At 38.7% G+C, this 25,402-nt stretch overlaps 1 protein-coding gene across 3 annotated transcripts in view; it reads left to right on the top strand.

Moving 5' to 3' along the window:
- Positions 1 to 25,402, top strand: part of NALCN (sodium leak channel, non-selective) — a 298,095-nt gene that overhangs the window by 255,673 nt on the left and 17,020 nt on the right. For all 3 annotated transcript variants that reach the window (XM_047081619.1, XM_047081611.1, XM_047081602.1), the window contains 12 exons: positions 1,423 to 1,479; positions 1,978 to 2,098; positions 2,195 to 2,326; positions 3,281 to 3,448; positions 5,126 to 5,230; positions 9,201 to 9,307; positions 15,589 to 15,709; positions 15,795 to 15,893; positions 21,487 to 21,580; positions 22,089 to 22,195; positions 22,405 to 22,479; positions 23,526 to 23,645. In XM_047081619.1, the coding sequence (XP_046937575.1) occupies positions 1,423 to 1,479; positions 1,978 to 2,098; positions 2,195 to 2,326; positions 3,281 to 3,448; positions 5,126 to 5,230; positions 9,201 to 9,307; positions 15,589 to 15,709; positions 15,795 to 15,893; positions 21,487 to 21,580; positions 22,089 to 22,195; positions 22,405 to 22,479; positions 23,526 to 23,645 (1,306 nt within the window). The remainder of the gene's footprint in view (positions 1 to 1,422; positions 1,480 to 1,977; positions 2,099 to 2,194; positions 2,327 to 3,280; positions 3,449 to 5,125; positions 5,231 to 9,200; positions 9,308 to 15,588; positions 15,710 to 15,794; positions 15,894 to 21,486; positions 21,581 to 22,088; positions 22,196 to 22,404; positions 22,480 to 23,525; positions 23,646 to 25,402) is intronic.

Raw genomic sequence — 25,402 nt, 5'->3', positions numbered from 1 at the left:
GTAATATTTCAGAGCTGGAGGGCACCTCGTGAACCATTTGGTGTCATTTGTACCCACCCCCCTCCAACAGAGGAGAGCACTTAGAGCAGTAGAGGTTAAGGGCTTTTCTTGGGAACATGAGCTAGTGCAAGGCTCTCTTCTGACTACCAATCTAGTGTTCTCTCTGCTGTTCTAGAAAGACCCTCACAGTTTAAAGCACCTGAATGATAATGATTAAATACTTCCCTGAGTGTTCACAAAGTAAAGAAAGAAGCCAGTAGTTTAGAGTTGATTTGATCAGTTCCCCAAGTGAGTGTTTCATCTGGAATTATCCTGTTGGCTGCCTCCATGCTAACATCTAATTGCTAATTCTCCACTTCATTTAGTGTGGACTGACTCTCCTTTTGTCAGCACAGCAGCTGATAAGGACTGAGAAAGACTTGTTAATCGGGAGCTCACACACACACACACACACACACACACATGCACACACACACACACACACACACTGTCTGGGACTTCACTGAAGTTGGTTATGGGCTTCTAGAAAGTAAAACTTAAAAGGGGGGACACCAAGAAATCCTACGTAAATCACTCAACAAGATCACAGTTAAATACACTAGGAAGAGCTCAATTTAATTTCTGGAGATTTAATTGAATAATCATGAGGAAAATCCTTGAACTGCTAAGGCCGAGATTTTAACTGAGTGTTTTTAAATGGAAGTCAAAATTCTACTTTGTCATATCCATGTCAAAAAATTGTTGAGGGACTCCTGGGTGGCTCAGTTGATTGAGCATCCAACTTCGGCTCAGGTCGTGATCTCACAGTTCACGGGCTTTGTGCTGACAGCTCAGAGCCTGGAGCCTGCTTCAGATTCTGTGTCTCCCTCTCTCTCTCTCTACCCCACCCCCACACTCTGTCTCTCTCCCTCTCAAAAATAAATAGACACTTAAAAAAAAAGTTGTTGAACGGAGGAGGGGCATGTAGGTGGCTCAGATGGTTAAGCGTCTGACTCTTAATTTCAGCTCAGGTCATGATCTTGAGATTCACAAGATGGACCCCCACGTCAGGCTCTGTACTGAGAGTGTGCTGCCTTCTTGGGATTCTCTGTCTCCCTCTCTCTGCCCCTCCACTGCTCGCTCACTCTCTCTCTCTCTCAAAAAAAATAAACAAACATTAAAAAAAGAAATTGTTGAATGGAGTCATGAATTCTAAAATCAAATATTTTGAGAATTTTCAATTACTTTCACAAGCATCAGCTGCAAACCCTCCTGCTTTTTCTTTCATCTAATGCTCTCTGCCTTCCAAAGGCACAGTTCCTGTATAATGTAATTTTATAGAGAATATAAAAGAAATTTTAGGTAGATAAGATGTTTATAAATACCATGCTGCTAAATTATGCTTGCTATGCTGCAGAATTTTGTGTTTGTTCTCTCTTGCAGATCTAAAACAGATCCTGTCACAGGAGCTGTGAAAAATACAAAGTACCATCAACTTTAGTAAGCATTACAAAGTCTGTTTTCTGTGCACATTTGAATTTTCAATGTACTATTTTATGCTGCATAAAAATATAAAGATTACCTGTATTTTCTTGCCATATCGTGCTGTGAAATAGATAATTAGGGATTTTTTTTAATGCCAGTCATGGGGCACCTGTGTAGCTCAGTCAGTTGAGTGTCTGACTCTTGATCTCAGTTTAGGTCATGATCTCACACAGTTCATGGGACTGAGCCCCACGTCGGGCTCTGTGCTTACAGTGTGGAGACTGCTTGGGATTTTCTCTCCCTCTTTCTCTCTCTGCCCCTCCCCTGCTCATGCACACAAGCATGCGCATGCTCTCTCTCTCTCGCTCTCTCTCTCTCTCTCAAAAATAAATACATAAACATTTGCTTTTTAAAAAACGCCAGTCCTGCTTATAGAATCACAGAAGGATCATCTCTGACTCGCACAGCCTTCCCTAGAACAGTTGTTTCTCGGTTTTGTTTGGTCTTTGGCAGTGATTTGCTGGGATTGGTGACCTACCTGGACTGGGTCATGATCATCGTAACCATCTGTTCCTGCATTTCTATGATGTTTGAGTCCCCCTTTCGAAGAGTCATGCATGCCCCGACTTTGCAGGTACGGCTGCCAAATCTCAGCCCACAGCTCAGCAGACAACAACTGGGCTCCAGTTTTCCCCTTGTTGGTGACCCAGCTGCCTCTTGCCCATTTCAGATTGCTGAGTACGTGTTTGTGATATTCATGAGTATCGAGCTTAATCTGAAGATTATGGCAGATGGCTTATTTTTCACTCCAACTGCTGTCATCAGGGACTTTGGTGGAGTCATGGACATATTTATATATCTTGTAAGTCTCTAGTTATTTCCTAAATGTAAGATGTCATGGTTTTGTGAACTCTCCTGCATCTCTCAGTACAAGAGAAAGATACGTGAGTCCCAGAGGTTTAGATGCCATTACTGAGTTCTTAGGTCATCTATTGCAGGCAAATGAAGGGCATGCATGTAAAGTCTAAATAAAAAGCATTAAAAATGTCCATGGATATGGTTCACATACATCAACCACATTAATACACATGTAAGACATACATTAATAAGGTCTGAGAAATCTTATTCGCACCCTGAAATCTTGTGGCTCCCGTAAGGAAAAAAAATCTACACCATATAATTGATTGATGAGCTCCTCATTGCTAAAAGCAACCTAATGTGAGTATGATTGGACACTTTCAATTCCAATTTCTTTCAATTCCTATACACAAAATATCTGCCTAGACAAGATGACCATTCAACTGTTCAGTTAAACTAAATTGGGAAACCATAGGAAGGGAACTCAAAGAAATTTCATTTTTTCTGTATGTCCAAGAAGGCATAAAATCAATGTCTTTTCCAACATAACAAGGAGAATTGTGACCGTTAACATGTAGTATCTTTAGATCATCAGTAAAATAGTGAGAATCAGGTCAAGCATGAAGTTTAGTATCCTTGATCAAAGGAATTTCAATCTGAGCCTCCCATGTGTAAGTTAAAATAAGGTGCAGAATGCACTGGGGTACATGCACCCACAGTGTGGACACCCGCTTTTCATTTCTGTGTACAGCTAATGACTTTCCTGTGGGGCCACTAACAGGTCGATATTGGGTTGAGAGATCAGAGTTAAGAGATTGCATATATATGTAGTGAAAGCTTGTCCTACATGCTATTGGAATCTCTGCTCAAGGAAAGTTGTATGCACTTGGCTCTCAGAAAGTGTAGTGAAAGATATTAATTCTAGGGATTAATTCTAGGGATTATTTTCCCCTCCCAGGTGAGTTTGATATTTCTTTGTTGGATGCCTCAAAATGTGCCTGCTGAATCAGGAGCTCAACTTTTAATGGTTCTTCGGTGCCTGAGACCTCTGCGGATATTCAAACTGGTGCCCCAGATGAGGAAAGTTGTTCGAGAACTTTTCAGCGGCTTCAAGGAAATTTTCTTGGTGTGTTACATTTACCCTTTTGCCTCCCACTCACACAGCCCCACGCTGTAATGTAGTGAATGAGGGGACACCCTCGCTTGCCAAGGGTAAGTACAATCTTATTCATTGCCAGAGGACAAGAAAGGCACTAACAAAACACAACACACAGTCAGAAACTTTACCCATGGATGCTCTGACTGGTCAGTATATTTTCTTGATATAACTTATTCGATGAACGTTTTTAGTAAAAGTATAATGAAAGCAAGAATCCCAGAGGTAGAATTTGCTAATACTTCCATTCTTAACTCATGACCCTAATTGTTATTCTGAGTTTCAGTTTCCTTATCTAGAAATTAAAGGTGAGATTCAACACCACCTACTGCACAAATATTAGCAGTTAATAGATTTGGGCTTATTATTTCATTTTGTACGTCCCTAGTTTCTTACAGTGTAGACGCTGTCTCTGATCTTTGGAGTGTTAACATAAAACAACTTAAAAAAAAGTAACATACAGGTATACCCCACTTTAAGTAACCTCAGGATACAGTAATAATACTAAAAATGTGATCGAAGGAGAAAACCTTGTTAGTTGAGCATTGATTTAGGGCCTTTAGAAGAGCTGGGCTGCAGAAAAGCAATGAGTAGGAGGCTCATTGCTCGCAATCTGTTACAGAAGGATCTGTGCCTTACAAAGGAGTGATCAAAGGGTTCTTTTTATTATTGATGAGTTCTGCTCATGCATGGAAATCCTGAATTAATTTACATAAGCTTATTTTACATCGTGCTTTCTAGAAACACACCTATGGGGAGAGAACAGTTGTAGTTACAGTTGATTCTAAGGTATTTTAAAGACAGGTTGCGATGTTTCCATAGGCATAGAGTTGTTGATATTTTTAAAAGACATATTTGAAATCTCACATTTTCTTTGTGCTAAAGCCATAACATGGTGGCTTTTCACACAGCTGGAAATGAAGGAAAAAAGGATGTCATCACCTGACAGCTAATGTATATGCATCGTGGAGCCCTGATAGAATTTAGCAGAGAATTTATTTGTGCCTTTCTCCTGATGATGTTTTTGTAGAATTTTAGTATATTGAAGATATATGTTTAGATTATTCAACCAGCACAGATCAGTGGTTTGTTCAGTGTTTTACTCTTTGCCACTTTTCTGTGCTGAGACCAAGGCACCATCCAGCAGAGGGAGCACCAATTAACAGACTTACTTCTTAGGACTCCATGATCTCAATCCTCTGTGTATAGCACTTTTGTGTGCCCTCATTGCTTACAAGAAAGCAAAACCTCTCTGTCTCTAATTTATGCTCTGCTTATAAGGAGAGGAATTCATTTTGAGAAAATAGGGGAAATATAATTATTTAAACATTTTTCTTTTGTTCCACTAATGTAGATTTCAAAATCAGAAAACCCTAAGCCATATCAAAAATACCTTAGCCCATTTTCCTGCATGAAAGTCATATGTTTTTATTCTGAAAATCCAAAACCTGTTGTTAATTCCCTCCTTTTAACATTTCAGCAAGGCTAATTGAATGACCTGTGGTGGAGAAGTTAAATAATATCATGAAAAGACCAAGAATTTCATACCACGTTCTCCAAAAAGTTGTGTCCCTATCACTGTTCAAATCAAGCCTACTGTTTAACTTTTTACCAGGAGATATGATGTCTCACCAATTTTTTTTTCAGGTCTCCATTCTTTTGCTGACATTAATGCTTGTTTTTGCAAGCTTTGGAGTTCAGCTTTTTGCGGGAAAACTGGCAAAGTGCAATGATCCTAACATTATTAGAAGGGTAAGTTACTGCTTTCTTTCTTTTGGGAGAAAAAATTGAGTAGTTCACCACCCCTTGGTAAACATGTGCTGACACTACGTTGATAACCCCCACGTAAGACTCAGAATTCTCTCTCCACCAACCCCTTCTGCTTAAAGGAGGCAGTCTGTTTCTTCTGGCTAGCACAGGTTTGTGGGATTAAAAGCACATTCCAGATTATTCTATTGTCTTCTGTTGTTCCAATGTGGAACCTCTGTTGACACCTTTGGAATAGCCACTCACAATTCCAGATGCTTGTAGCTGTGAGGCTCGGACACTCTCCCTTTGGGCTTCCCTAACTTAATCCTGTCACATATCAGCAAACAGCCCCCCAGAAAGGACAAGAGGCAAAGTTTAACTGTCATACCACTGTTCATTATTTCTCACTCCATCATTCTCTTCATTGGGAAGTCCAGAATCTTCCCCAATAAGACAGCTAACAAAGACCCAAGCTTGCTTCTTCCGCTACTACCCTTTGCCTTATCTTTCTTCAATCAGTGTTAGTAAGTGGAGGCCAGCTCCTGGGTGACCCCAGGGTTTCATTTGCTGAACATAATGGAGTGAATACATTGCATCTTGAATAAGGTGGACAGCTCTCCTCTGAATGACCTGTCAGAGCCTCAAGTTCCTTTTGTCTTCCTTCTTTGTGTGTCCACCCTTTGCTGTCTTCAATGTCTTCTCTGTTCAGCTGGCAGAGAAGAGCACAGAACTCCCTCCATGCCTGAGGGTTACGGTCAGGGCCAAAAGCAGCACACCTCCCTTCAACACACATTTCACCAGCAAGAGCTTGGCCTCCCGAGGCAGGTGGGAGAATGCAACAGGTGGCTCAGTGATGTGTCCTGCAGAAAAACAGGATGAGTGTGGTTACAATCAGCCATCACTGCTACACTATCCAGTGTGCCTTCCCTTAGGATTCTGCCCTATATTCAAGTAGATTCATGAAGTGATCCAAGTACTGCTAACATACAAACAGTGAAAACATTTCCTCTTTCATCCAGGTAAAATAACGCCTTATGTCCATTAAGATGCACATACTCAAAAGGCCTAATACAGCTGAACTATAATACCTATTTCTATGTTTCCAACAAATATGGCTATCTAATACAGATTTTACATCAGTAAGAAAATTTCTACATTTTCAGAGCTACTGACTGTAAAAATTATTCATTCTCTGATGGTTATAAAATGCATCTTTGCCCAATCAAAGTACATTATCAATTATGTTAATAGTGAGGACTTCAGTAAGTGGCAGAGCAGAAGAGACACCACCTGTGTCTCCAGACGTTCCAGGAACTTCGATAAACCTGAGAAGACATAACAAGGAACATGGCACAAAGGTCATGATGTATCAAATTAGCTAACGAAGGAGGTAATAAAGAACTGATGCGTTAATCCACAAGCTCAGGTAAGCCAAGAAGGGTTAGTTTAGATTCCCACTGAATAGAGGCCGAAAAGATGACAACAACATTTCAAGATGAAACCTACGAGGAATTTTGCAGGACTCAGTATATTAATAACGGCTTAAGAGCATTGTGATTTTACACTCTCTGCTCATACCCAGACCTGGCTAAGGATAGAAGTACAAAGAGGATAAAGAACTTGTCCAAGGTCACCCTAAAATAAATGGGGAAGCTAAGATTCATGTCAAGGCAGCATGGCCCCAAATTCCTTGCTTTTCACCAGGATGCCAGACAGCCTCACCCACTCAAAGCTGGGCTCCCATGGGCTCAGAAAGACAAACTGGAAGAGGCCAAGAGGCCAAATATATCATGGGGCCTCTATTTGATACACCACAGCACAGCCAACAGGAATAATGTTGCAGATGAATGTGTAGGGTTACTATGAGAACTTAACTGCAATATATTTTAACTGAAAAAGTGGGCTATGGAAGAGTAAAAACTGTACGATCACATATACGCATAGGAAAAAAAACTGGAAATATAAATGCCAAAATGTCAACTGTGTTTATCTTTGGGTTATTGTAGGTAAGTTTATCCACGCTTTTTAAGTTAAAGGGATATCATTGGTGTAAGAAGGCTTTTTATTCTAAGGAATTTTACTGGCAATCCAAAGAGAAGTAATATTGGTATTCACTAAACTAGTGGAAATAAGAATGGAGATGAGGCCCAAGCGGGATGGGGAAAGCCATAGACAATTCTGCATCTTGATGCTGGGGGCCGACAAGGTGCTGGCCCATGGACAGAAACCGGGAAGCTGGGAGGACGCAAGGCTGAAGGTTGAAGGTGACTTTAACTAGGTTAGACTTTGGAGTTCCGTTGATATATCCCAAGTGTATACACATTATACCCAGGAAAGGGGTTTAGGTTCAAAACATGACAATCACAGGCAAAGAAACAAAGATAAAACAAAAAGAAGAATAAAGACAGAAAATGAGTGAAAATCTTCTTACTCATGTTTTAGTTTTAAAGTCTTTTAAAAACAATGTTATTGGAGATATAATTCACATACTGCACAATTCACCCACTCGGAGTGTACAATTCAATAGTTTTTAGCATATCCAGAGTTTTACAATTGTCAGGCTTAGAACATTTTTTTAAATGTTTATTTATTTTGAGAGAGAGAGAGACAGAGAGCACGAACGGGGGAGGGGCAGGGAGAGAGGGAGAGAGAGAGAGAGAGAGAGGGAGAGAGAATCCCAAGCAGTGGAGCCTGATGTGGGGCTTGATCCCATGAAACGTGAGATCATGACCTGAGCTGAAATCAAGAGTTGGATGCCCAACTGACTGAGCCATCCAGGTGCCCCAGGCTTAGAGCATTTTTAGCACTTCAAAAAGAAACATTATCTTTTAAGTTTCACCCTTATACTCCTGACACCCCCATCGCAAAACAACCACAAAACTACTTTCTGCCTTATAGAGTTCCTTGTTTTTGACTCTTATATGAATGGAATCATCTAACATGTGATCATTAGTGGCTGACTTCTTTAATTTAGCGTAATGTTTTCGAGGTTCATCCATGTTGTAGCGTAGGTCAGTGCTTCATTCTTTTGTAGGACTGAAAAATATTCCATTGCATGGATACACCATATTTTATTGATGTAATTTATTCATCCACTATGAACATTTGGATCATTTCCACCTTTTGGCTATTATAATTAATGCTATTTACAATAATAATGACATAAACATTCATGTACAAGTTTCATGTAGATATCTGTCTTCATTTCTCTTGGATAAATACCTAGGGGTGGAATTTCTGGGTCCTCAAGTAATTCTTTGTTTGATTGTTTGAGGACCTGTTTTCCAAAGTGGCTGTAGCATTTTCCACTCACACCAGCAGTGTGTAAGGGTTCTAGTAGGAGGATTCCAATTTCTGCACAACCTCGTCAAAGTTTATTTGATTTTTGATGATAGCCTTCTTAGTGGATGGCACGTGTTATCCCATCATGGTTTTGACTTGCATTTTCTGGCTGAATAATGACACTGAGCATCTTTTCATGTTCTCATTGGCCATTTGTATGTCTTCCTTGAAGGAATGTCTGTTCAGATACTTTGCCTACTTGCAAATGTTTCTAGCGTGAATTTTTACCACTCATCTCTGCAGTCCTTGTCCCTGTTTGCTGGATAGCTGCCCACATCACTGTTATCACATAAAAACCTCTGTTATTCAGGGTGCCTAGGTGGCTCAGTCGGTTAAGCTTCTGACTCTCGATTTTGGCTTAGGTCATCATCTCATGGTTTGTGGGAGGGACCACTCACCAGGCTCTTTGCTGACAGCGTGGAGCCTGCTTGGGACTCTGTCTCTCTCCCCTCTCTCTGCCCATTTCCTGCTCATGTGCAAACGCTGTCTTGCTCTCTCTCTCTCAAAAATAAGTAAATAAATATTTTTTTAAAAACCTGTTATTCTAGGTTAAAATGTGCTTTCTTATCTTTTATCTTTTTGGAGTTCATTTCTGACCAGGCTCCCCCTGACCTGTTTTCTTCTATTTTAGGAGGATTGTAACGGCATATTCAGAATTAACGTAAGCGTGTCCAAGAACTTAAATTTAAAATTAAGACCTGGAGAGAAAAAGCCTGGATTTTGGGTGCCCCGTGTTTGGTAAGCATTTCAGAAAAAGATCCTGAAGAATGCGATATTTATCAGTATAAGGTTTTAAATCAATAAAATTTGGCATGAAAAGTAATTTTGCCAGAGGTGCTAAAGTGATTTTAAATAATACAAGGCAAAGCCCTGAATTACAACAGGATGCAAAAATACAGTAAATGAGAGAGCAAGTGGTACACTGAATCCCATGTTGTTTCATGTAACTAATGGATTATCACCCCTCTATTTTTCTAATACTTTGAAGTATGTAACTCGATTCGCATGGCATTAAAAATTAGTGAGGCTTAAAAGACAAAGATTTTCTATCAAATTAAAACCAAACTCGTCCTGAGTTTATATCTTTAAGGGAGAATCTGATATCCTCATAACAGTTGTATAGAAGCCCAAATCAGAGAGCTGTTTCAATTTTAAAACACATTTACATGGAAGGATTTCCATTATTGAAATGCCGGAAAGGAGTAATCAGTAACACAAATGATTATATCTAACTTTCTCTTTAAAATTCATTTTTCCTGAAAATGAGTTTTCAAAGCACTTACATCAAAGCTAGAAGTGCCTAGTACCTTCTTTTTCATCCATTTTGCTAATGGCGATGAATGAAATCTCTCAGTGGGCTTCATTGATGAACTAAGTGTCCTATTAACTTCATTTGTCCTTTTAAATAGTCATCTGTTTTCTTTTTTTTTTTTTTCATTTTACCTCTTAGAATAACAAGTGAACCACAGCAAAGACTCTGCTTTTGTCACAATTGATGTTTTCTAGGAAATGTCAAAACTCTTTAAAAGAAATTGCATTTCACCCAGTTGCACCCTTAGGACCCATTGCTACCAGCTTTGGCATTTCACTGTTGTGAAATTCACTTTTAAAAACAATTCAGTACAACTTATACTGGGTTTTTATTTTTTTCAATACCAAAGAATTATGAAAAAAAAAAAGATGAATTTGACTGTGTGGCTTCAGCTGGAGCAGGAAGTACATAACACACAAAGATATCCTTATCCCAGTGCTAACTATAAAAGAAGTCTAATTTATATTAAAATAAAATATGAAAGAAACATAAAAAGTTTATTTTTTGTGAGGTGAAAACGCATTATTATACCATAATTTATTTATATCAAGACATCAAATGGGTTTTTTTTTCCTGCTGTTTTGGAATTTTGGCAAAAGCTTCAAAGCTGAGGTCACTAAGAGACAAAATTTCATTATATTCCAAAGAAAGCAACATTGCCAGTCCCAGCTGAACTTCCTAAAAGATTATCCACCTCCATCACCCAGCTCCAGGAAAAGAAAACACTATATACTCAGAGACAGCATCGTGAAATTGAGTGAATTCAGTAGACGGTGCTGTGGTCGCTCCTGCTTTACTATGGGAAGAGGTCAAGGGTGCTTGTCTCCCCAGCTGAGTGAGTCCCCATGGGGACTGCGTGATATCAGAGATTGATGAGACAAGAAGAGATACTCATGTAGGCAAGCGCTCTTCACCATCTGACAAGGGAGTTATCAGTGTTGGAGGCTCCAAATCATCACTGCCTCGGGCCAGTGATCTGAGCCATCGTGATGGAACTCTGCTCCAAAGGGCTATGTGCTGGAGGGGGTGCTCCTATTGGAGAGGCTGTGGGGATGTTTCCAGGAATGGGAACTGAGAGTCACCTGAAGACTACTCTCAGCAGGAATGACACAATGGGGCACCCTGGTGCTGGAGGATGTTTCAGAATCTAGTGTATTAATAGAAAATTTAGGTATAATAAAGTCAACAGATCGAAAGACAATTGTCATTGAAGAGCTGGTTTGTTACTCATACTTCCCACTATGGGGCAAACCACACCACAGGAGGCCACACAGGGAAGCCCCAGGGTCAGTCATGAGGCAGAGGGAAAAAGGGAACTGTGGACCAGAGCCTTTATTGTGGTTTCCTTGAGTTGGAATGGGTGAGTCAGGGCAAGCAGGCTTAGGATTAGCTAGTTGAGGAACTTCAATGGGCTCTGAGACACAGGGCTCTCCCTAGTGGTCTGCTGCCTGGTGATCAGGGCAGGTGGATAGTGGCCCAAAGGGTGGAAGCCTGATAAAGGAGGTAGTTGGGGCTGTAGACTCTGGATTGGTTGGTCTGTATTTGAAAAGCAAGCCCTAGGGGCTTCTGGGTGGCTCGGTCGGGTAAGTGTCCAACTTCAGCTCAGGTCATGATCTCGCGGTTCATGAGTTCAAGCCTGGCATTGAACTCTGTGCTGACAGCTCAGAGCCTGGACCCTGCTTTAGATTCTGTGTGTTTCTCTCTCTCTCTCTGCCCCTCCCCCACTTGCGCTCGGTCTTTCTCTCCAAAGGTAAATAAACATTAATTTTTTTTTTGAAAAAAAGAAAAGCAAGCCCTAGAAAGGACTCTTCCAAGGAGGTGGGAGGGTGATGAGAGAGGCAAGAGGCCAAGGCAGGGTGATTCAGGCATTTTATCAGGTTGTCCAGAGCAAAGTGTGTCCAACACATGCATGGTATCAAGTGTACAGAAACTAGGAACATGGCAGGCAGTGGGTTCCATGAAAGAATAGTTGCTATGACCAGAGCAACAGTGGCCAGTGGCCAGCAGTGTGAGATATGTGGAATTTAACCTCATTTCTCTATGTCCAACTGCATCCCACTGCCATCTTGTTAAGAATCAGATGGTGGCCTGAAGAAGAGGAGGGAACAGAGTGGCCAGCCCTCTTCTTCCCTCCTCAAACCATGGGTCAGGCTGATAGGCTGAGGATAGGGTCCTTAAATGGGTTATGGGAACAAGGGTTTGAAGTAGAACAAAGTGGACTTTTCAGAATGAGACTCATATAACTGAAAGTGACAAAAAAGCTTTGGGATCTCCAAGATGTCAGGAAGGGAGCTAGAACCCACTGGAAGGCAGTATTGGGAGAAAAGTAAACCTGTTGCCAGTTGTACCCTCTGACATTCAGCTTGTTCCATAAAAATCCAAATTAACTGAAATGCAATGTTTCATGTAAGTTATTATTTGGTGTTTCAAGTTCAATGGCACTTTAAAAGCATAAGCTGATAGAGGGGCATCACTTGAACACCATAACAATAATGCTTGTCCATTTGTCCAGAATACCATGACGTGGGTTAGTTTTGGTAAAATAAAAATCTTTTGTCAAATAAACACCAGCTATAACTATGATAATTTTTACATTTTCCTTTGTTAGTAAGCTCATCAAGAGTTAGCAGCCAAGATGTTATAGTTTTATATTGGCAAATTTATGATTAAGAAAATAACATATCTGGAGAACTGGCATTAGGGAATGCTTTGATAATTATAATTAGGAAGGCTATAAATATGCACTACCTAATTCAGGCGATAGTCAGGCTTCTATATTCTTTGTTCAGATGAGTACATTCATCTTCTTCTGAATCACTCAGACTTGATGAGATAAAAATTACCTTGGTAAAAAGTATAAAATATATATATTACAAATATTGTGTGTTTTGTTTTAAGCAGAGGTCTGGGACATAGGAAAATGGGATGCAAAAGAGATATCAAAAAAAAGTATTCAGTTTCAATAGATATATTCATTGAGTGCTTACTATTCTCCAGACATTACGCTATTACTGGGGACAAGCTATGGCCCCCAATCCCTAGGAGCTTGAAATGTAATAAAGGACAGGAGATAATATTACAAATAATGTAATATGATTTGCTAAAGGCTTTGATGCTACATAAATAAGCCCCTTAGCTCACTGGAAGCTTACCTGGAGTTGACTTCTAGGTAATTTTAAATTATAGTGTGATACATTCTAGGCAGAAGATCAGATTTTTGTTGAGTCTACAGCTCAAACAATTTGAATATGCTCTTTAAGGAGAAGAATATAAATCTATCTCACTTTTGTAAGTTTAACAGAAACATGACTACTTCCAGCATCTTGGAAGGGCCATTTTGGATAGTGTTGCCCCCCGTATTTCTACATCCAAGGGCTCAGGCTGAGCTCCTCTCCTCCTGGGGGCTCCTTCTTCCCAAAGGAGCAACCCTCCTTATCGCAATCTTGGGACCTTGGGGCACTTTTCACGGGGAGGTAGAAGATTAACAAAACTGTAAGGTTAGAACCAATGTCTTAGTTTTCTCAATTGGATGGACAAGATTATGATATTTTTAAAATTTTTTAATTAATGGAAAAGATTATATACATTATATACATATATTATTATATATTATATTATATATATATGATTATATATTATATACAGGCTTCCAGATCAAGGAAGGGTGACAGGAAAATTACAACAATGGATTAGGCTTGGGATTTATTGAAGTCCTCTGTAGTTATAGGTAAAGTTTAAAACTTTCCAATTTTAGTAGCATGAACATAGCATGAACATCTTAGATGATTAAAACTGATACTTATTTTTTTAATGTGATGTACTCTTCCAACTATTTAAGTCTATGAGTCTCCATTTTATTTTTCTTGGTTTAGCCTAAAAGTGTATTTTTAACATATTCTAACTTCTAAAGGATGTGGAACATGAAAGTACTTTGGGATGCTGCATATTCAGCTAAAAAAGCACTTTTACATAAAGAAAATGGATGGGTAAGAAAGTTCAACATCGGATCCGAGAGCTGGCCTGCTTAGCTTAAAAAAAATCCTTATTCAAGAAAACTGTGGCATCTGCAGAATCCTTACAGCTTCTGTCTGCTGTAAAATATATTAAATTTAATTGAAACCCCAAAGGAAGAAATGGTGGAAAAACCCAAGAGAATATGCTTATACTTTCATATGTAAAAAATATAAATCAGAACCCCAAAATAGGAATTTCTGAGTGGGGCTTTTGCACTATGTGGAAAACGTTTCTACCAATCATCCTTAAACCTTAGGAGCAAGTCAGTTTAGTTGTATGGTTTCTTATTAGATCCCCATCTATTTAATGCTTTAAAAAAGAAAACTTATAAAGGTGTATTGCATGATTGTTTCTATGATGTTAAAATTATATATATATATATATATATATATATATATGGTGGTAGAGGGGCACCTGGGTGGCTCAGTTGGTTAAGTGGGCGACTCTTGATCTCAGCTCAGGTCTTCATCTCAGGGTCATGAGTTCAAGTCCCGCATTGGGCTCTGTGCTGTACACGAAGCCTACTTTAAAAAAAAAGGTGTAGAAAAATACTAACCCAGATTTTCTCCAGAGTATCACCTTCTGTGAAGGTTAAATTTTGATAAATGAGCTAATAGGAAAAAAAATGATCAAAATATAATTTGGCCATGCTTCTATAGGCCCACTTTTTTTAGTAGTCCTGGGACCAATTCTCCATCAAACTCAGGAAATACAGTGATAGTCATGACTTTGCAGTGTGTAGTTGTCTAGGTCTTGTAATTATTTTAAATAGTCTAATAAGAGGAAAAAGGAAAACAGTGAAATCTTCTATGGACAAGAAAAATGTTAGACAAGACCCATAATGACTAAGGGAGATGTAATATATTAAAAAAAAAATCACTTTCTTTCGTGGGAAGAAAAAAGTAAAAACACGTTAGTAAAAAACAAGAAATGCAATATTCCCCCTCAAAAAAAAAACAAAACAAAAACAAACAAACAAAAAATAATAGTGGAGCCAAAGTGTTTTAAATACCAGCAATCAAGTGTGGATGTAGACAGCATACTGCAATGTTGGGGTCTACAAGAAGTCTCTGTTGAGAACACCCAGAGTTAGTGAGAGAAAAAAAAATCCAACTGGGAGAAAATGATCTGGAAACATGTAGACTACCAGCAAACACCTCTGGCCACTCAGGGACTTCCAAATGCATCACTACTTTACAAAGTGATGTTCCCATGATGTCACAGAATTAAAGAAAGTGGCTAGATTCTACTCTTTTTATACTTGCTATATTAACATCAGGAATTGTAATTTATCCTTTAGAGAAGTTTTCAATTTTAAAACTATTGCAAAATTCATATCCAAACTCCAGCGCCCCTTTGTGAGAATATGCTATGCAGTTTATAACCAGAAAGCATACTTCCAGCCCTCCATATAATCAGGACAAGCCAGAAACGTCAAGGAACCTCTAGAGCCAGAACTTGAATTGTGTTTTGTTGTTCGTTAAGAACACCCCATGATTACCTAATAATTAATTAAATTTTAAGAAATAATAACATATTCATGCACTTTTCTGATTTAGCAAATGAATGCCAGCTAGCCCGCCTTCCAAATGCTAAGTACACCCCGCACCCAAGATTGGAAAGAACTACAGATATTTGCCTTAGGGTGCTTCTCATCGGAATTTCACAGAACATTCTTCTTTCTGACTTGCAGGGCAAATCCTCGGAATTTTAATTTTGACAATGTGGGAAATGCCATGCTGGCATTGTTTGAAGTTCTGTCCCTGAAAGGCTGGGTGGAAGTGAGGGATGTTATTATTCATCGTGTGGGGCCGGTAAGCAAGCACACGGAATCCTTTGAATGTGTCAACAGCTGCTCTCATTTGCTTTGATGAATAACCGTATTTTTCATTTATACAGATGCACGGGATCTACATTCATGTGTTTGTATTCCTGGGTTGCATGATTGGACTGACCCTTTTTGTTGGAGTAGTTATTGCTAATTTCAATGAAAACAAGGTAAGAATTCTTGGTTTGAATACCACAGGGTTTATTCTTTTCTAGCCACTTGCTTTGAGCTCTCTTTTTCTCACACGGCATGAAGTCGCATTAAACCATAATGTGACTGGTGTAAATAATCTCTATAACTATTTTACAAGCTACCTCATCGCTGCCTTTCAGGCACATTATTTAAGAGCACAGTTCTCTCGCGAAATTTCCCCTTTTGGTGATGGTGTCATTAATTCGCTGACAACTGAAAGGCACATCTCCTATTGTTCAAATTGAAAGGATGTGCAGCAAGTTATTAAAATACAATAGCTGAACTAACTGTGCACTGATTGCAGGTAATATTACTTTCACACAATGTAAATTGGATGCTTCTTTGTAATGCTATAGGTGAACTCAGAATTTTGATGGGGCTGGGGTGCAGTAGAAATGTTAAATCCTAATTCATTGAATATAAAGAAGATTTTCTAATTTCATATAAAAACTTTACATACTTTATGAACTTGGGAAGCATGCTGAGTTCAGAGCAACTCTAACAATCACTATAAGAGCTCCCGAATGGGAAAACAGCAAGTGTGGTTTCCTGTCAAAGAGTGAGTTTGGGAGAGAACATTCTATGTCGTTCTTCTGGCCATGGCTGATGTGCACTCTAGTATGTAAGGATCTGTCTTCTGGAATCATAATTGAAGTGCATACAGCTTTTTAAAAAATTTTTTATGTTTTTTTTATTTTTGAGAGAGAGAGACAGAATGCAAGTGGGGGAAGGGGCAGAGAGAGAGGGAGACACAGAATCCAAAGCAGGCTCCAGGCTCCGAACTGTCAGCACAGAGCTTGATGGTGGGCTCAAACTCACGAACCGTGAGATCGTGACCTGAGCCAAAGTCAGACATTTAACCCAAGTACCCTGGTGGATACAGCTTTTGAGCACTTACTACATACTAAGGTTTACATATGCCATTTTCAGTTCTCACAACTCTGAAATGCACAGTGGAAGAAAACACAGAGCTTATGGAGGTGACATGACTTGTCTGGGGCTTTTAAGGTGTAGAAAATGGGGTCACAATTCAGAAGCGGTGCCCACTCTGCAGAGTCTGAAATTCTTCCGAGAATATAAAAATGTCACTCTGCACTGAATTAAAGCTAGGTATGACGCTCCTGTGATTCATGACCAGGACAGGATCGCATGCAAGCACATCCGAGCCCACTGGCTAGGGCAGCTGCACATGGGACTGTATCATTCACACACACCTCCACTCCCCGGGCTCTGCATGTGTGGTTCCAGCTACCCAGTTGATGGCCACCATTGATGTGTGCCTAATGAGGATGTTATTTGGTGCGGGCTTTCAAAGGGTGTGGCTTAAAAATCTCCACTTTGGGCCCCAACACTACTCCGACCCACAGAAACATGGGATTTTAGAATAAGAAAGGATAGAGAGAGATCATATTGCCCAGCCCCCTATTTTACTATAACACATTCATAAATGAGTGTCTCTAAGCCCTAAAGTGTGTTCAATTTGATACCAAGCAGAAGGAGGAAGATGGGTCTCTTCAGATGCCATTGAGCCTTGGCACTGGAGCAGACAACGGAGATTCCTGAACAAGAGCAGAAGCCAGTCAGCCAAGTAGAGAGCTTAGGTCCTCTGAGCAGACACCTGATTTCAGGAGAATCAGGTCCTATGGCAGCTCACAAATCAGCGACATAAATGCAGCAACATAAAATGTTCAGCAACCAGAGACAAATATATAATCAATTGCAGCTCTTGAGTTTGGAGGCCTGGCTGAAGTAAGACGAGTATCAGGAGGTCTACTCACAGTACTGGTTGTATTAATGTGCTGAGGGAAGAAAGAAGCATCTTGGCCTTGAGAAGGGGAACACGGACTTAAGCTCAAGTGGGTGCTGGGTGCTTACAGAAAGAGGAAAAGTAGAAGAAAACATGACAAACTTGATTATTTAATTGATAATGCAAATTTATGAGTTATATGAACCATTTAGGAGGGATTTTTTTTTCCCAGTAAGCTTTTCAGATGGTAGCACATGAGCTGCTGTATAACAGCATTTATTGATTTATTATTTAGTCATTCAACAGATTTCTTTGAGAACTTAACTGGGGCCAGACCTGGGAACATAAAAACTAAACACACAAACTAAACACTAAACACATAAAGATTTCTGCCCTCATGGAGCTCACATTCTAATGGTCAAACCCAAAAGTATGTAAATAGATTTCCAAATATATAGGCAATAGGGAAATATAAAGATACGGGAGATAAGGCAAGCTTTGGGGGCAACATTTGCACAATTCTGAATTATGCAAATTTATGTCTTCCCTGGAAAATGGAACCTTGTTTAAAAAAGTTCAAAGTTTATACTAGTAATATATATATATATTTAATTTCTCAATTATGAGATAACAGTTTGATTAATAAACTTAATGTCACAATAATAAACTTCCAGAGGTTTTCTGATATTAATGATCAGATGATACCACCACGCTTATTATTCTTTTGGCTCATTTCAGAGCTCAACTTTCTAAAATATTTTGTTTTGTATAATAAAGAAATAATATCAATATCTCTAGCACCCAGAGAACCCAAAATATTTGTTTGCAGATAGTAAGAAAAATGGCTTAGCAATATCAATATCAGAAAAATTAGTTTAAAACAAATATCATTATTAGGAATAAACAGTGTAATTAGACAATTGCAGAAGAAATGAATTACCAACAAAGTATAGAACTCCTGAACCCTAAAATATATGAAGCAAAAATTAACCAAATTATTTTAAAAAGCCAGCAAGTCCAAAATCATAGTGAAAGATATTAACATATATCCCTAAGAAACTCATAAATCAGAAAAAAAAGAAAATATGAGATTTGGCACAATACAAACATTTGATCTACTGGACATATGAATAACCCAGAGTCCAGCAATTTTCAAGTATAAAATGTACTGCCCAAAGGTCATAAAAAATAGTTACCAAAAAATTGGTAATGTACAGAACATATTCTCTACAATAATAAAAAAAGATAACAAAAGATTCCTCAGATGTTGGAAATATTAAGACAACATTCTAAATAATTTATGAGTAACAGAAGAAATTAGAATAGAAACTCTTAAGACATTTAGATAAATCATTTATAAAAATCACATATAAAAGCTCACAAAATATAGATAAATCAATTAGAGAAATTTGTAACTTTAAGTGTATGTTCAAGAAAATTCAAAGATTAATTAGTAATATGTCAGATGTCCAAATCAATAAATTATAATAAGATCAACAAAGTAAAATGGAATAAAGTAAAAAAGATAAGGACAGAAATTAATGATATAGAAAACAAAGATATTATAAAAGATTCAAGAATGACAAAAGCTTATTCTTTAAAAAAAATTAAATTGACAAACCTCTCTCAAGGCTAAGCATGAACAAAAGTATGGAAAAGGAAAGTAAACAAGCTATGGTGAGTCAAACAGGATGGGTAATGTTACAGAGATAGAAAGTTAGATTTAGAACAGAGCTAAAAGCCCCAGGAGGACCAGGTATATATAAAGGAGAAGTAGCACGACAAATCAGTGGAGGGGGTGAGACCATCAATAAGAGGTGCTGGGGTCATTGTCTAGATATAAGAAATTAAACAGAGATTTCTACCTCACAGCATACTCAGAAATGAATTCCAGAAGGATGAAAGACCTAGCTGTGAAAAGCCATTTTCAACCTTGTAGAATTTATTTTTGACCCTGGAGGAGTTGTGGATTTCTTGACTTTAACCATAAAGTGGAATTCATAAAGAGAGAAATTTACAGATTAGATTACATTAAAATAAAAAGTTTCTGAGACATAAGAGACTTGATAAGGCAAAAAAAAATTTTTTTAGAAAGCAAGCTAAGACTAAGAGAAAATATTTACAATTCACATAACTGACAGAAGATTAATATCCAGAATATATTAAGAATTTCTATAAAACCTCTAAAAGTAAATATCCAAATACAAAAATGAGCAAAGAATATGAACAGGCAATTCACATAGGAAGATACAAGAATCATCACCCCTATTTACTCATATAAAAAACATTTCATCTCATTGATATTAAAACTAAAGTGGACACATTTCCGACCCATCATGGCCAAATTAAAATATCTAACAATATCAAGTACTGGCAAGAATATTAGGACATTGGAACACTTGGAGATGGCTAGCAGCGAATTTCTTTGGTTGTTTCTCTTTGGACAGCAACTTCACAATATCTGGTAAACATAAAGATGTGTAAATTCCTAAACCCCAGCAATTCCTCTCCTAGAGATTTGCTATTAAGGAAATCTCGTAGGTATTCACCATGAGACTGTAGACATGTACTTATTGCAGCATTTTTATACTACATAAACCTAAAGCAAATAACTTCTGATATATTTGTACAGTGGGATACTTTATGAGCAGTTAAACCAATTAGATCTGGTGTCTAGTGGTATGCAAGACATAGTGTTCAATGAAGATAAAAACTAACTGCATTAAGAAGCCCATATTGAATACCATTTATATCACTTTTTAAAATTCAAAACAAATATGTTCTTATGTATTGATATATACACAAACAGCAAAAGTCTGAAAGCAGTGGGGAGGACACATCCTTAAAGGACAGTCTTCAGCTCTGTAGAAAGAAGGGAAGAATGGGAGTGGGGTGGGGGTTCAGTTTCTTAAACTATATTTCTGCCTTTATAAATTAGTGTATAAATAATGTATACATTTCTGCCTTTATAAATTAGTGTATAAATAATGTATAATTTGTATACATTATACATATACAAATAATTTCATGTATAAATACATGAAATGTCATGTAATATATTTATATGCATTTTAATAAAGTACTCATATATATATGGTAAAGAATATCTGATCTCACTCAGCCATTTGTCACAGCATTAATACTTAAAGATTCAAATTATGTGATTTCATACTGCTTAAAAATAGTTTTGCAATTGAGGCACCTGGGTGGCCTAGTCAGTTGAGTGTCTGGTTCCTGATCTCGGCTCAGGTCATGATCTCACAATTTGTGAGATTAAGCCCCGTGTTGGGCTGACAACGTGGCACCTGCTTGGGATTGTCTCTCTCCCACTCCATCTCTTCCCCTCCCTCACTCACCTTCTGTCTCTCTCAGAATAAACAAATAAAAAGTTTTGCGACAGTGTATAGCAGAATGATTTTTTTTAAAGACACAATCAGATTGACAAGCTACAATTTTACTGCAGCCTTCCCCACAAAATGAAGGGAAACTAACCACTATTAGAGTGGGTATCCCTTTTTGAAAATTTGATTGTGTAGGGAACCTTCTTTAGATGTTCCCAAACCTGAAATTTATACATGTTCGAAGATACCAGTTGAAGGCTGCTGGATCTTCTCTGAGGCTTGTGGCCACCCTTTTTGGGACCCCTCTAAAGACCAGATTTGAGAATTGTGACCATGTCTATCGAACCACCATGGTATTTGAAGAATATCTTTATCATATACTCCCAAATTAGTCCTGTTGGTATCACCACCGCCCCATTTGCAATGACCTTGGTGTGGAGTAGACGACATAAGGCCTTTTTCTGCTTTCCTTTGTTTATTAAGGGGACAGCTCTGCTGACTGTAGATCAGAGAAGATGGGAAGATCTGAAGAGCCGACTGAAGATAGCACAGCCTCTTCATCTCCCACCTCGCCCGGGTATCAAAGATGCTCTGATTTTATTCATGTTGGGCACCAGTGTTCGTGATTCCCCAGGAGTCTAAGATTTCAATTAAAATAATAATCGTGAGGCCACTAGGCGGTTGTGCATAAGTTAATATAGAAACAGGCTCCAAACTACAGATCTCTCCATAGGCTATTAAAATCAACCACCCAAAGGCTGTGCTTCAGTGCTCTCAGGATAAGCCCTAATGAAAAAATGAATTTTTAAATAAAATATATTTGTGCTTCGCTCTTAAACATATGAGTGAAATGTATTAAACTGACAGAAATTGAATGATGCGGTTCTCCTTCCAATACAGACGGCGTCATGCACCGTCGTCTTAAATATTCAGAACCAGCCATTCCTGCAAAACACTACACAATAGATTGAACTATAGGGGGAAAAAGGTAATGAGTTTTAAAATGAGCATTAAAGGAAATGAAAGACAAGAAAGTAAATGTGACCTATGTCTGAAATGCCTTTGCCTCAACCTTTCTTTTGCAGATAATGATGGTTTTAGAGCTAAGATGTATGACATTACCCAGCATCCGTTCTTTAAGAGGACAATTGCATTGCTTGTCCTGGCCCAGTCAGTGCTGCTGTCCGTCAAGGTACTTTATTTCACAGTGAAGCTCTGAGAAGGACTTTTTCGTTCATTGGTGCATCCAAGAATATTGCAAGGGGCCATATCCATTCACAGTCTACGTTCTTTAGTGTAAAAAATTAAAATTCATAGTCATGTTCAAATGAGAAAAGGAGGGGAAGGTCTTTATATGTCTGATGGATATGGACAAAGACCTGGATGCTGTTTCTCTTACAGTGGGATGTGGAGGACCCAGTGACCGTTCCTTTGGCAACAATGTCAGTTGTTTTCACCTTCATCTTTGTTCTAGAGGTACAGTAATGAGCCAGCTGGCTCTGGGGGCTGTGGTGCACATTGTAAAGTAAAACAGTGCCCTCCTTTGATAGCACTGACTTTCAGCTCTGTGTTCCATTGCTTTTGAAGTCTTTTTTGGGGAGAGGGGTAGCGTGCTCTTAGGATATTTTCCTTTTTAGGCTGTTGTGCTTAACTTGAACAAAGATTTCACTTTATATTTCAGATTTTTCTAACCGCAGGAATTGCTAACTGCTGTTGATTGTTGTATCTGAATGTTGGCCTGTCTGGTTATGTGAGTTCAAATATTTGTAGTGAACTGCGCAAACCACTGTAATTCAGGGACTCAAATTGCAATGTGGTGGCGAAGGGAATTGGCCCAGACAAGATTATTTTAATATATAGTCCACATAATATCACTTTCCAGCACAATCTTCTTTGAAATACAAGCAGATTCTTATTTCACCTTGTACTGGTTGATGTTTCCCAAAATCTATGGTCTTTTACTTGAGGAAGAAAAATGTCTTTCTCTCAGAACTAGTCATAAAACAAGGAGAAAAGAGCATGGAGATACAGATTTGTAACCTATCCTACTTTAAAATTTAGATAGTGGATCAATCTATATCTGTATCTCTATCTATCTATCTATCTATCTATCCTATCATCTGTCATCTCTTAGTAATAAATTCTCTCTTTGGTTTCTACATCCTCTAAAAATGTGTGCCTCAATGGGGTGCCTGGGTGGCTTAGTCAGTTGAGCATCAGACTCTTGATTTCAGCTCAGGTCATGATCTCATGGTTCATGAGTTCAAGTCCCAAGTCAGGCTTTGCGCTGACAGCTCTCCCCTCTCTCTCTCTCCCTCTCTCTCTCTCTCTGTCTGTCCCTCCCCTGTTCTCGTTCCCTCTCTCTTTCCCCCTCTCTCTCTCTTTCTCTCTCTCAAAAATAAACATTAAACAAAATTTTACATTAATTTAAAATGATGTAAAATTACGTGCCTCAAGTTAACACATTTCAATATATGTTGAACACTCAGCCTCTATTTACTGTCTACATTATTTTCCCCCAGGTTACAATGAAGATCATAGCAATGTCGCCTGCCGGCTTCTGGCAAAGCAGAAGAAACCGATACGACCTGCTGGTGACATCGCTTGGTGTGGTCTGGGTGGTACTTCACTTTGCCCTCCTGGTATGCATGTAATAAAAGTTTATTTTAGCTAATAACTTCAGTTCAGGTAACCCTGTTTCCAGTCTCATTTCACTTTGTGTCAGCCTACCCTCAGGTGTCTGATGAACCTCCCTACATCCAGTTTTGACCGTGATAGGCCCTCAGACATGCTTGCATGTACATTCCCCTACACTCTTCACGCAAACAAAATCTGGCCCCTCAGAGTCCTAGAGTGTGCAAATAGAAGGAGAAACTTGAAAATGTCTGGTTTAACTCTCATTTTCCCAAAGGATGAAAATAAGAGAGAGAGAGAGAAAAAAATGGAAACAGAGATTACGAGACCTGCCTAAATTCACATGCAAGCTGGTATCAGAAAACTCAAACCCAGTCTTTTGAATTGAAATGTAGCATCAATGCGACTACATTATAATCAGTATTTCACAGTGGGATTCTCAGGCACTTTAGAAGCCTTATTTTCTACTAAACATCCAGCAGCCTTTTCTCTAAAGCATATCATTCTTTGTGTTTATACCTGAGTTCTCACTAGCTTGCCTAAAATGCCTTGAGCCTCTCCAACTTCCATTTAGTCTGAGGTCCAGCTCAAAACCTACACCCGTGGGTATGCCTGATTGAGATCTAGAGCCATGTTGTCCAATAGGAATAAAATGTGACCACGGATGTAATTTCAAATTGCCTAGGAGCCACATTAAAAAAATTAAAAAGGAACAGATGTTGTGGTGCCTGGGTGGTTCAGTCAGTTGAGCGCCCAACCCTTGATTTTGGCTCAGGACATGATCTCAACAGTTCATGGGATGAAGCCCTGCATTGGGCTCTGTGCTGAGAGTGGGGAGCCTGCTTAGGATTCTCTCTCCCTCTCTATCTGCCCCTCCACCACTTGCATGGGCTCTCTCTCTCTCTCTCAAAATAAATAAATACTTTTTTTAAAGGAACAGATGGCATGAATTTAATAATGTATTTTAACCTACCATATCTAACGTACTATCATTTCAATATGTCAGCAATATAAAAATTATTAAGAAAACAAGTTACGTCCTTTTTTTGGTACTAAATCTTTGATTGAATGTGTATTTTATATTTACAGCACATCCTAATCTAGACTCACTACATTTCAAGTGTTCGGTAACCACATGGAGTTTTCAGTGGAGTTCTAGAAGCCCCTACTCTGGGCTCCACCATTTTCCAGGCTTGATCAAGTTATTTGTCTTCAGTGATCCTTTGCTCCCTGCTCTGAACTTGGGGATATAACTTCATAATCTATCCATTCTACATGGGCATTATAAAGATAAAGCATGTGAAATTTTTCTTTTTTTTTAATGTTTATTTTTAAGAGAGAGAGACATAGTGCAAGGGGGGAGGGTGGAGAGAGAAGAAGACACAGAACCTGAAGCAGACTCCAAGCTCTGAGCTGTCAGCACAGAGCCCAATGCAGGGCTTTAACTCCCAAACCATGAGATCATGACCTGAGCCGAAGTCGGACACTTAACCAACCGAGCCACCCAGGCACCCGTAACATGTGAAATTTTTCTAACTGTAAAAAGTACAACACCCCAACACATTATCAATACCTTCTCTTTTTTGTTAGTCTTCCTCAACGCCAGCCAAAATTAATACTATCAGATTTTCCTGCTCTCTTCTATCTGTTCTTCCATCCTCCCCAGTGTTACAGTCATGCCAGAAAAGTTCCATCAAACAGAGAACCCATTTGTACCTCACAAAGGGTGTGCTTTAGTATGAAATTTCTGTGCTCAGGCAGATAG

This window comes from Lynx rufus, unplaced genomic scaffold (assembly GCF_022079265.1).
Source record: "Lynx rufus isolate CCGP_SWC_20201006 ecotype Redwood Valley unplaced genomic scaffold, mLynRuf1.p SCAF_1, whole genome shotgun sequence".
In the NCBI taxonomy this organism is placed as follows: Eukaryota; Metazoa; Chordata; class Mammalia; order Carnivora; family Felidae; genus Lynx; species Lynx rufus.
Note: the sequence above shows the minus strand (reverse complement) of the source record. Positions and strands in the feature narration are given on the sequence as shown.